Source organism: Phaeoacremonium minimum (genome assembly GCF_000392275.1).
Source record: "Phaeoacremonium minimum UCRPA7 unplaced genomic scaffold PA7_03_scaffold_440, whole genome shotgun sequence".
NCBI lineage: Eukaryota > Fungi > Ascomycota > Sordariomycetes > Togniniales > Togniniaceae > Phaeoacremonium > Phaeoacremonium minimum.
In genome coordinates this window covers 15882-29362 of record NW_006921342.1, presented here as the reverse complement: position 1 = coordinate 29362, position 13481 = coordinate 15882, and the positions used below count along the sequence as shown (strand labels likewise).

Below are 13481 nucleotides of genomic sequence, written 5' to 3'. Positions count from 1 at the left end.
GAAAATCCGAGTAGCGAAGTGTACCGCCAAGTTGACGGTGGCTCCGGCAGCATAGAGGACCGCGTTTTTGAAGTGAAGGCTTGCTTCACCACTCTTAAGAAGATGCTCATTATATACGCCGCCTGCAGCGCCTACGAGGACTTGAAGCAGAAGAAAGGCATATGTGAACACTGGATAGATCGACCCCCCTTCTGGATCGTACTGTGTCACTGCCAGGCCGGAAACCTATCGATGTAAGCTAAACAATTGGTGAACGCTGCATCAGTGAGGTACCATACCTGGAGGATAATGGCCGCCCATTGCGTCTTGGAGATCTGCCTCCGCTTGAAAGCTACTGCAATGATCACTGTGACAAGTGTCATGCTACTCTTACTGAGCTGTATCGTGCCCGGATCTGCGAGCTTGTAGCATACAAAAATCTGGTATGGTCAGAAAGATATATATATATATCAAGCAGCCATCGAGATATACCAACCGTGTTGTTGATGATTGCATAGACCAGTGCCAGGTGGAGCAATCCCGACAGGGAGCAACAGCCAGCTTGGTTGCGAATATAAAGCACGCAGCTTGGTGGCTTTAGTTCGTGGTGAGTAGTTAGGCTTGCCAGCGGCATCGATTTGCTCTGCCCGGCAGTACTAAAGCTTGAACTCTCAAGGCTCTCTTCGTCGATGGGATCATAAATATCGACAGGAGCGTAGCCAGCTTCTGTGTTGAGCCAGACACGATATTGTCGGAAGAGAAGACAAGTAGAAATTAAAAATTTGAGCATTTCTGAAATGGCTACTGACGAAGATGGCGAGAAGCGGTAAGTGCCATGGTGCTCTGCGGTTTTCAATATGATACCACAGCCGATTTGGACAATTATCAGAGAGAAGAGCGCAAGTAGAGAGGAGTCGGCTAACATTGCCGAGACGTTTTCGCGGAGTTTGAGATATCCCATGCTGCTATGATGGGCACAATTCTCGTAATGTCCAAAAAGCTTAGATGGACAAGCCAGCATACCAAATAGACTGTTCACTTCAAGGCTGGCAGCAATATCCGCGACGAATTGAGCCCTGGAAAAAAACTAAAAACTCTTAAGGATCCGCCTCGATCTAAAGGGAAGGAATTGGGGGCGGGGACTGGCGACCGAATGTCGCAAGCGCGTGGTAGTGCGTGTTCCACGGTCAAGCTGGAGGAGCGTAGATAATAATATGCTGAGACCGGGTACCTTACTGTATACAGCCTCGTGGTATATTGGTTTGGTCACAAAGCTTGAACAGTAGGCCTATAGAAAAGTATTCTAGTTGACCAGGTATCAAACGACGACAAACTCGATCTTCGACACAGATTGTTTGCCAGTCAGAATTCTTAGACCATTAGATTGATCCTTACGTCAAGCAATTGGAGTGTCCATGTACTGGACGTAGGGTATGGACTTGGCTATTCAAGGTCCCTCGCCTAAGCAATATACCTCAACGACTACCTGTGACACTCCTGGTCAAGAGTGATTCTGTCCCTATCGCCCACCCCACAATGGCCCTGAATAATTCGGTCTCTCGTGTCTCTGGTTTATCCTGCTTTGAATGGCACAAGATCAGCGTTCAAATCCAGGGTTTAGTGGTTGTCGGGATAGATGCGTGCGCTCGGATCAAGACAAACGCGCATTTTCTTGAAATGGCTAAGGGCAGTTTACGTCCATTCATGTACATGACGTGGTACATGTCAGAACATCGTTTGTACTTGGAGATACCCGACGCGTGCTAATAATTTCTCTGTGGCCGGTCCATAAGCTCCAAAAACCAGACCACCTACTGTCTGATCAAAGAACTGGGGTTGGGTTACATCTGTGGTTATACCATGATTCATTGGTCAGTTGCTGACTTGAAGCCAACCAACGTCTCAACCATCAGAGAATTAATGGCACTGTGCATATTTCAGCAATCATTTAGTTTCTAGCCCAATCGGCCCGAAATCGGCTACGTTGTGTCTGAGTCTCCAACGATGCATCGCATCAAACTTGTCTTTGGCTCCTCGACCTCTTTAACATTTTACCTAGAGGAGAGAGCCTTGCTTTGGAGTCACCCACCAGCTTCGAATCTTTGTCAATGTATCCAAAGATGAAGTATATGCCATTACCTTCTAGGGACGATGACGATACAACACGGCGGCCGCAATTTTCCCAGAGAGGAAGGTTATTGCTCACTCACCCGTTGGTCTCTTGGATCCTCGTTGTCATCTTTGCCAGCTTGTCGCTGTTTCTTGCAATGTGTCTGGAAGCAATTCATCGAGGGAGCGAGAAGATGGGCTCATTTGCGGATGGATATGCTACAGACTTTGGTAAGCGACCATTCTCTTCATTGTCCCACGACTGTATAGCAGTTATGCTCACTGGTTGCAGTCAGCGCACGTGCACACATCAGTGTAGAGCAATAAACATTTACAGGGAGCCCATCGTTTGACGAGAATGGAGAGACTTTCATTCCAAACCCGGATCCTGTCAAGTATATCGGTGACCCAATCCAATACCCCGAAATTGATTCTAATTGGGACAACCTGACTTGGGGTAAGACGGACGTCCTTCATATGGGTTACGCCTTATTAATCTACCAATCTGGTCGTCGATTAGGTCGATATATTTTGATCACAAAGGAAGAGGCGGTTAGGACTTGGGGAGAGAATATCGATCTGTATTGGGATCAGCAACGCGGTGGTTATGTGGTCGGGTGAGTAGATTTATGTTCTGGCAATTGCAGCTGGCTGAAGCTGACCTCTAACAGCTTGGATATGTTTCACACGCTTCATTGCCTTGTCAGTCTTGTTCATCTGGATTGGTAGCGTCGAGGCGGACTAACCCTAAAGTGCTGAGGATAGAACAACCTTCGAAAGGCACTAAACCCAGGTTACTACGGCCATGCTCACGAGCACGGCGGCCAAAAGACAAGGGGCACCTCCGTAGACATCTTCCTACACCAAGACCACTGCATAGAGCAGCTTCGGCAGTACATCATGTGTTCGGGGGACATGACGCCCATACCAACAAAATATTACGACTCTCTCGGTAGGAACTACGTAGATTCGGACGTGCCACACACCTGTCGAAACTTCGAGGCGTTGCAACACTGGATGATCGATAGGTACGAAGGTGCCAGTGCTGTTCAACCAGTCCTATAAACACCCATCTATTCATTCATCACAAGTTGGATCACCTGAATGACATTGACTTACTCCTTGGGGGTTTTGGGCCTGGATTCTGTCCCTAATGAGATCGCCCGGTTGACTGATCATTCGCTGATTAGGGTCACTTTTGCCTCTTTAGATAATCGAGCTTCAAAGGTCGGCAATACGAATGGTTTGACTGTTACGTACAAGAACCATATAGTTTCCGGCGTTGTTTTGATAATGGCCTGTATTGGCTCAAGAAGCTGTGATACAGTTTACTCTTGACGCAAGAGAGTAGAGCATCATAACTTGATATTAACCAATACAATTTGTTGGCTTCATCACGCAGATCATGCTCATTCACTCAAGAAACATCGAAGTCGCTCAGAGTAAAGCTTAATTGTGATTGGAATAGTGTCTATAATCTTCCTCGCGACCTAAGTCATGCAAACACGCAAACGAAGAGTCATATGCTAATTAGGGCCTCTATCAACCTCGGCCATTGATTTGTGTTTCACACGCGGTTGATGTCTTAGTATGAGGTGACGATGTCCTCGCTATTAAGGTCGATGGGTGGTTGCGAGCTGCTAGTCATTACCGTGCCTTCCATAGCCCAATACATTGGTTTTGTACGGAATCAGTGGTCTTAGGACAGGACCTCTTGGCGTGATGAGAACATTACACCAAACTCCTTGCCGTATCCTAGAAACGACACGGGACAAAGCGAATCGCAACATAAATCAAGTTCTGTGAGAAGACTGTCTCGTCCGTGTCCACGTAATTGCCTTCATCTTGCCACTTTACACAGAGTACCTTCTGACCTGTGGCGGTACAGATTATACTTCCGAGATCGGGTGGCTTCATCATTCTATTGTCTTTCCTGGCACAACGATCAAATCTGTGGCATCTTCTCGAGCACAGTGTAGTACAGTGTACTTCTCCAGTCCAAATAGGTAAGGATCTGAGATTCACGCTTTGTTATCTTGGCAAGGCGACATGCACTATTGCGGCGCAATTTACGCTTGCGTTCAACCGGTATCGTTTGCATTTCGACCAGTCAACAGCACCGCTGTGTTGGACCAACCAACACCGTTGCATTCGACAACCAACACCTACACGATAATGCAGCTCTTGCAGCATTATTCCCTCTGGATGACGGCAACGTAGTCCATGCCGCAATATTTCTTCTAAATGAAGAAGGTCACTATGCAAGCCTTGCAATGAATACACGACAGCCTGTCATAAGACGGGCCTTTTCCAGAGGAAGGGGACCATGGCATATCTTCGACTCAAGCTGTTGGTGATCGGCAAGGGTCAGGTGTGACTTTAGGAGCCGGGCCATCGCGGATTGATGACAGGGATCTCCGTATCCCAGGACGTATGCCGTAGAACCCAGCCCACTGCTCTACCGCCCTCGCTTTTTTTCTTTCTCTCCCCCCTTCACTCTGTTTCTCATTCGGGCCCCCGGGCTTCCAGCTGCACTCTAGATTGTGCCTCTGCCAGCAAAAACATGGCCTCCAGCTCGTATCAACCGCTGCCAGACAAGCCTGGAGATGACGCCTTAACACAAGACGGGAATATTGGGGAATGCTCCAAAGAGGTTGCATGTCGCAAGAGACGATTTCAAACGCTTGTTCTAATCAGTCTTGTCAAGGCCGCCTTCATAACCCTCGGCATTGGCTTGTCATTCAAATACAAGGGACCCTTAGCTAAAGAACGACATCATGATAACCATGAGGAATGCGGCGAATCTCCTCAGGAGGCCCGCCAGCTTGGCTGTGCTTTCGACGCTGTATTAATGGGGTGGGTGCCGTGGCGGTGCCACGACGAGGAACTGGCTAATGAGTTCCTCCGACGGGAAGACTGGGCCTTCTACCGCGATACGAATCGTACGAGTAGAGTGCCACTGGACGAGATCTTGGCGGGCGAGTGGGAAATAGTCATTGTTGACGATGCTTTTCACACCATGCATTGTATATACACATGGCGAAAGGCCTGGCGTGTCGGCATGAACGGAGGTGTCTTGGATGGGTATATTGGCGACGATCATCATACCAACCATTGCGAAATGATGCTTCTTTTAGGAGGGCGTGGTGAGCACGCCTATATGAAGTACGCTAGCTGTCCATGGGAACGTCACAACAGTGGGAGATTCGGGTGGTATAGGATGATTCATGGGAAGAAAACATACAGATTGGAAGGTGCGACTTGAGTGACAGATGGGACCACATAAGCCAGAAAGATGGCATTTGTCGATTAGTTCTTAGTTCACTAGAAACGGAATCACACTTAATGGCGTCAAGCATCCAGAAATTCAAAGATTGGGACAGGAAAGCAGATTGATCGAACAGAAATCCAGAGCATTCATAATTGATAGATCCACACTTAGAACAAGTTCACTGGGTAATCATTTTACTTTGACGATTCTTGTGATGGGATTCAAGCAGCTGATAATGTAACACAAAAAGGAGACGCATGTGCATCGCAACGGTCAGTTCGGCCACAATCTCTCAACTTTTTTAGGCCAATCCCCTGACTTAGATAGGACAACATCTATTAACCAACACACCTCTCACGCTTTAATCCTTTGACACAACAAATATCACAGAATGGGTATCCCATTAGTGACCTTGACAATTTTATCCTTCAGCTGCATTCTGCTGTTCTCTGTTTACGAACTCCTACAACTCGGCCTCTTGCCCCTCTCTGGCCATGACAGTCAAGAATCTTTTCCACAGGCTCCTGAGTTTTCTGCATCGGAGCTGTTGAGGCGCATTCCCGAGGCATATCGACCTGATGACAGATTAAAACGCTGTATAAAGATCTTTAGCTCCTCCTATATTATTTCGGCTGCGTCGCAAAAGACGACCCATTGTGGTGAAGGTTTCCAATCGCACCTAGACTGTTTCCATGCGCCTCGCGAGCCAACACCTCATGACTGGCCAGTCGACACGTTTTGTCTCGCTCGGGGAGTTGCTGTTTCACGAGATGAAGCGGAGACACGGCTAAAGCTTGCCTTGCAATGCCCTTTAGATACTTCGCATCCAGGAAATAATGTACAGAGTCCATACGACTATTTCTTCCACACAGGAGTTACACATCAACTCGCCGAATGGAATACTTCGTCGACTCAGCAGGATCGAAGCTGTACGGCAGCGAATGGGCAGCCACAGTGGATTGTGCTTGTTAGGAGAGGACTGACCAGCAATCTCTGGGACAGCTTCATGGAGATTTGGCAAGCCATGCACTCGGTTGACATCTTACGAGTCGCTCTTGATGAAACAGGCAACCCCTACATGACAGAAGAGGACATATCTAGTGCCCGCATCGTCTTTGAAGACGACGAAGACCTTCCATTTACTGAATGGTGGCAATTGGTACTCGGCAATCACGCACCGCCACTCAAGAGCCGTTCTCTCAAGCCGGGCTGCTATTCCCATGTGCTTCTACCACTTCCCGGGTCGTCATCTCCACTGTATACGGCTGTATTCGATCCCGATTTTCACCAGCCTTGTCGACAGCCCTCTCTTGTCAATGCGATGCGACGCCGCATGATTGAATACTATGGCTTGGAGCGAACGATAATATCAGCCCCAGACGCCCCTTCTATTACCATCATCGATCGAAAGCAGACTCGTGCTATTTGGGGCATAGAAGGTCTTGTGCAAACAGTGCGAAGTCGTTTCCCGTCCTCTAATGTCACCTTGGTTGATTTCGCCGAGCTTCCACTCCGGGAACAGGTGCAGCTAGCCATGAACACCGATGTCCTCGTCGGAGTCCACGGCGCGGGACTTACCCACAGCCTATGGCTGGAGCCGACGTCAGCTGTCGTTGAAATCAAACCACCTTTGTTTCCTGGAGGGCTTGGGTATGTCGCACAGCTAAACGGGGGCACCTATTTCGAGGGACGAGGACTTTGGCCAGAGGTCTGGAACAAAACCATCAATAACGTTACCCTTCCTCCGGGATGGCAGCGTCCTGAAACAGACACAACGTGGCAGGCAGAAAAGTACATGTATGTGGATCCCGCCGAGTTTCTTGGACTGGTGGAGGCAGCAGTAAGAAGTATGGGACACAAGGCATGGAAGCCTGCTCTCAAGGCCGTATGCATTTCCAATTATTGCAAATATGTACCTGTTGACCCGTAAGGTCGTATGGAAGATCACCGGCCCTCTTTGCCTTAATACTATAGTAAAGGCAAAGCAGACTCAGAACCTAGGAGTTCACGATATTTGAAAAAATCCCAGGTTAACACGGCACGTAACCAAAAGAATGACATTTCTAATACGAAGTCCCTATGGGCGATACCTTGCAGCGTCATAACAACCCCTGTTTTCAACGATAGCACCATCCACAAGATAGAATTCATACATGCGAGTGAGCGGTAAATCAGCATAGTGGTTCTTCCAATTGGAGCATGTTGACAACATCTGAAGAAAGGAAAGCACTCCTCTTGTGTGCACTGATCCAGTGTCCGCTGTGGTGTGCTGCGCGAAACTTGCGTTAGGAGGATCTACAGGATTTCACTAGGAGGGAATATACTAACTATATCTCTACCACCACAAGCAATCCCTCCCACACTGCTTACACCATGTACACTTCGACAACAGCATTAGGCTCCAGAGTAGGCTCACGCTTAACGTCTCGCTTGACCTCAGGACCAACAGCCCCGAGAACGACATCGCGCTCTACGTGGTCTCCTTCATATTCCCGCTTTGTGTCTGCCCACGTAATAACCGTGGTGCGAGGGGCAGGAGGTTGGTGATCAACACCACGTTTTTCAACATCTCGTTTGGTATCCGCCCAAGTGATGACTGTGGTACGAGGAGCAGGAGGCTCATGGAGATCTCTCTTCTCAACATCACGCTTGGTATCCGCCCACGTGATGACTGTGGTGCGCGGGACGGGTGGCTCATGATTCACGCCTCGCTTATTGATGTTCTCCTCAGCCTCGCCTGCAATCGCACGTTTTGCTTCAAGGACAATAGAAACGGCGTCAATGTCACGGGTCTCAGCAGGCGACTGGTCCGGGTCGCGGCTACCCAGCAAATGAAAAATGGAGGACATAGTGGGAACTGCCAGTGCGGGCGAAACACAAAGCAAGACGAGGGACTTTGAAAATCTCATTGTGATATTGGTAAGGTGGGAGCCTTTGAAACTCCCCAGGGTGCTAGGACGTGAGAAGTGAACTTGAGTTTGGCTGGGAAACGAGCAAGCATGCGTGCATCTGGTAGTTGCGTTCAAGTCGAGGATTTCGACTTAGGTATAAGCATTTGCCGGGTCACAACGAACCACCCGACAGGCGCGAACCCGACAATAACAGACAAATCCTTGACTCGTAGTCGGCATAGGCAATGATATGCCAACCAACTCCACCACGCATCTATCACAAGGTCTGTTCCCGGCAATCCCGGGATTTTCAGACCAATGAATGAGCGAAAGGATGAGGAAGATGCTCCAATTCATGGTCGCATGACTACACGAGAGAATCATAGCGAGTAGAGTTGCGGGTAGAGTTGCGAGTTGCATGGCCAGTTTTGTTAGACACATTTGACCCGAAGTTGAAAATAAGTGGGACTGGTAGTTTGTCCCGTCTGTGAGCACAACCTGTGCATAGTCTACTGTCATGACTTTGCAAGTTCTAAGAGTGAAGATCATGATAGGAATAGGAAGGTATAATAACTGCTTCTGGTGTCGTGTAACGCTGTTGGTTCTACGTGACTCGTTGCCCCAATAGACTCGCAGCGATAGCGATGTGTGTGAGTTCTGCAATGTAAACTGCACAACCGGCCTAATAGAGTCCGGAGCAATCCTCGGCCATTTCTGCATGGAAGAGGCGTGAGTTAATCAATCATTCCATGCAAAAGATCTGAGCGCAAATACATTGTGTTGCCTCGCCCCGGGAGGGATGCGAGAGGGGCTTGGGGGGTCTACTTCCTGAAGATCATCTCGAACTTCATCGATACTTGCCGAGACCGAGACGGTGACTAGTAAGTACACAATGCCGTTCCAGAACTGTGCCACTACCATTAGGGCCATTGAAAACAAGTGAGTTGCCATATTATTCATTGGAATATCTTTCAAGATGGTCAAATGGTAAGTCTACGCGCGCCTACCGATACCCAATAACTTGGCTACTCACGGCTGTGTTCAAGTTCCCAATCCACAAATTACTCAGTAGTTTTGTTCTCTCCTTTATCCTCTAAACTAGTCATACCCTCATTGCCATAAAAGTTGATTCTTCTTCGAAAAGAAAATATCGCCAAGGTACCATGGGTTTCAGCGGAGGTAATAAACTATCATTTGAAGCCTCCCCCGGGGACAGCAGCGACAGCTCTGACACCGCGCTGCTCGAAGCGTACCAACAGACAGCGCCATCAAAGCCTCGTTCTTTGAAGGCCATCCTGGCATTGAGGCTCATCTTTGGAACGGTGGCTCTCTTGTGCGTTCTCTTAATCGTATATACCGCAGTTACAGTTTATAGCATTGCATCCCACACTGCTGTAGACTATGGCGACTGCGGCACCAACGATTCGATCGAAGAGGCCCGCGCCAAGGGTTGCGTCTTCGATCCCGCAGGCTGGGTATGGGTCCGACCCGAATGCTATGACGCCGACATGATATCTGAATTTCTAAACCGGACCGAGTATTCATTCCACACCGAACCGAAGCTCACCCCGGAATCTCTGGTTCCCATGGATGTTGTGTTCCGGGGAGACCATCCCAAACTTTTCACTCAGAAGAAGTACCACTACACCCATTGCACTGTGAGTCAAATATGCCTTCCGATTACCGTTTCGTAGTTGACCATTTGCAAAACAGTACATGATGAAGAAAATGCACAAGGCTATTCTTCAGCACACACCAATTGACAGCTACCTCATGGAATGGTCCCATACCGACCATTGTGAAATGGTGCTGCTCAACGATTATCTGCATGAAGACGCTCAGTGCACGCCGGAAATGGTTTGCCCAACTTGGGTCCGAGCCACATGGACAGGTTGTAAGCGTTACTAGGTCTGATGCGCCATTCTAGTGGTTGTCGCAGTGTAGGTGTAGCAGCGAGTGAATCAGCCACAGTCATCCTAGAGTCCTATATAGAGCACATGAGCCGTAACCGTGCTAATCTTTCCGTTGATTTAACAAACAATGAACGGAGCTTCTCCTACCAACAAGTCGGTAGAATCAAACTGGTGACGTTGAACACCTGTCAATCGCATGTTTTACTTGATTGATCTGTCGAATAAAAAGTCTTACACTTGAATCAGACCCCGAATTCTGGTGAGTAGCTAACAAGAGATTCTGAATTGTATTGCATAAAAATTGGTTGACAACGCGGACTTCTGAAGGAGACATTTGATCACCAACCAAGCACACCAAATAGCATGCGTGATAGATGAATAAATCAGAAATAAGCTTTCTACGCATACCAGCTACCTCGTGGCTGGCTGTAACTTGGGATTCAAGGGCGGGATAGGTGTGTTCACCTGGTCAATTAAATGCACCCAATCGACGGGATTGGTGATTGTTGGCGATTGGCCGATTAGACGGCTTTCTTTTCCCTGAAAAAAACATAAAAAAATAAAAACCATTTTTGACAGAAATCGTGCTGAATGTGCAAGGAATGAAGGCTGATTTATTCCCTATACAAGCCCTCCTCTTTAGCAAGACGATTACCCCGTATTGGCATCATGTCGTGCACGTAGACTCTGTTCATGTCGATCGAAGAATAAGTGTGTGTTTCCGAAAAAGGGATGACTGAGCAACGTACGTCGATTGGCCATATATTTCTATCCCCGCACTACCGTATATTCATAATATGCACCTGCCGACCTAGTCCAAGTGCATCCTGTCTGACCCGTCAGGATTGAGCTCGATATCGATTGGTCAATGATTCCACGTAGAAATTTGATCCATCTTGCTTACATGATATTGTACCTATCGGTTAGAGTTATAAGTTCTGAGGTCATTCCTCTTTCCTCAGCTACCAGTGGTCAACCCAGCCAGCGATCACCTCGCCCCCCCCCCCCCCCCCCCCCCCCTTCTCTTAGAGAAAACTGTCCCAAACATGGACCACTTCGACGTCCAGCCCCAAGACACAATCAAGTATCGTGGCAACTGCCACTGCGGCGCATATCGCTACGAGCTCACCACGCCGTTGATCAAGGAGGTTTTATCTTGTGACTGTACGCTTTGTCGCAAGAAGGGACCTTATTGGATCCAACCGGCTCCCGGTAGCTTCAGGGTAACCCGTGACGATGGCCGTCTAATAAAGTATTATTCCGCTGTGGCCTATGATATGGTATTGTCTACTGAGTTATTGTTTTCCACCCTAGTCACGTATGACTGACTAGTATTTCCTTCTATTAGTTCTGTGGCGAGTGCGCTTCTGTAGTTATCGGCGAGCATCAATTTGGCCCGTTGGCCGGGAAGTTGACTATTAACGCACGAACTCTTCTAGATGTGAACCCTTTTGAGTTTGAGTAAGAGTTTCATATTCTGACTCTGCTGACTAACCCTGCCGCGTAATATTTAAGGTGCTAATGTGTCCTATGTATAGTGTTACACGGATTCATGTCGACGACAAGCGAGAACTGCCACCTCTTCCTCCACCACCTCCTGGAAGTCGTTCTGCTCAATATACTGGCTCCTGTCACTGTGGAAAGGTTAGAACAGAGTTGCTCAGTTCCTTGACTGATCCTCTTGGAGAGGATAATTGCAGTGGCTGTATTAGAGTAAGTGCCTCTTAAAGGGAGCCTTCCGTCGTAAAGGTTTATTATATTAAAAGACCAATTACAGATCGCACAGATAGCTACTTATTCCACTCAAGACCAGGTTCGATATCACGGCAAAGAAAATACTCGTGAGTATATGAGAGGCCTTAAATGGGACTCTAGCGCTTTCTGCGGAACGTGCGGAGTAAGTATGTTCAAGAATATTTATGGTCCACCTGAAGGGGAGCGTTACTTTGATAAAGTCCCTTCCGAGAGACGCGAGTATGTCCTAGAGGTCTACCGTAAGAATATGAACATGGCATTGCTACAAGTGAGGTCTCTTGACGGGGTGGACCTCGACGCCCTTCATATTACCCGGCGTAATGTTGGCACCGAGGGATACGAGCTTGATCCGTAGCTGGCAGCCCACCGTGTTTACTCTCAAAACCAATCTGAAAACGAGTACTAGAATGGAAAACAATGTTCAAGTCGAGATATAGGAAGTGAGAAGCGTTATTGAATGTTTCGATTTAAGCATGTACCAATTCGAGGTAGCCTCTATTTAACGCCAGTGGTAGTCACAAACTAGGTACCCTTGAATCCCGATTTACGCCGGTGACGTGTCTTGAAATCATTCCTGGGTGTGACAGAGGATGCCGCGTAGGACGGATTCGGTAGTACGTATGACACCACTGCTACAGCTATCTCTAACCTCTGCAATCGGAGTATTGGTTCAATGATGAGGTGGGTCGACAACCGGGAAGTTGGACATTGTCCATAGCGGCAAGCTGATCCACACAGCTGCTTGAAAATTGCATGGGCTTAGAGGAGTATGGCACACAAACAGATTGGCAATCCAGCGCATAAAGCACGCATGCTCTCTCATCGAATCTTGGTCTTTATGACCTACAAAACAGATGACTCTACGGAGGAGGGGCTTCCAATATCCAGTGAGTACTACCTTACTCGGTGTCATGGTCCTATAGGTATCCTAGCGCTTCTTACTACATGTGATATTAGACACGGGGAGTTAGCTATGCAAGAATGGACCGTGGTGGTCTCCACCAATGCCAGAATACAACATGGAATCCATGATGCGTACTTTTGCTACCTTGACCTCGAGCCCTCTGCGAGTTAAGTGGACACATCAAGGATCTACTGATTATGACCCGGAGTTGGATGTACAACAGAGGCACAATCAGCCCCTGTCATAAGAGTCGCGGCCGGACCCCCGCGGGGCCTCAACGCGTTGAGAGGTGCCTTTTGTCAAAGTTAATGGAGATCACACAGCATATATCAAAATCATAGTTTACGCTACATTGTGTAAAGGAGCTCGAACTTCAATCGCACAGCCACAACGGGATACGAGAATTACAGTCAATATTATGAAGTAATTGAACGCGAACGCACGGATGTTGCAACCATTGGGCCTGAATGTTTGTTTTCATTATCAACATACCGGTTCCACTAAAGGTGTGCTTTATGTCAGAATAAACTCGACCACTGCGACTTCCACGCAAGCGGCAAAGACGTGGTGGTGATTTGGAGAGAAGCCTCAACACACCTAGCTGGACATTTCACCTCTCGTTGAACCTGAAGATGGATCTGTAGCTTATGAGACCCCAC

The 13481-nt window shown here is 48.1% G+C and overlaps 1 protein-coding gene across 1 annotated transcript; it reads right to left on the bottom strand.

Moving 5' to 3' along the window:
* Positions 1-7725: 7725 nt before the first annotated feature.
* UCRPA7_5877 (hypothetical protein) lies at positions 7726-8208 on the bottom strand (the record flags this gene model as incomplete). Its single annotated transcript, XM_007918423.1, has 1 exon — positions 7726-8208. The coding sequence occupies one exon, from the start codon at positions 8206-8208 to the stop codon at positions 7726-7728; it is 483 nt and encodes a 160-aa protein (XP_007916614.1).
* Positions 8209-13481: the final 5273 nt, after the last annotated feature.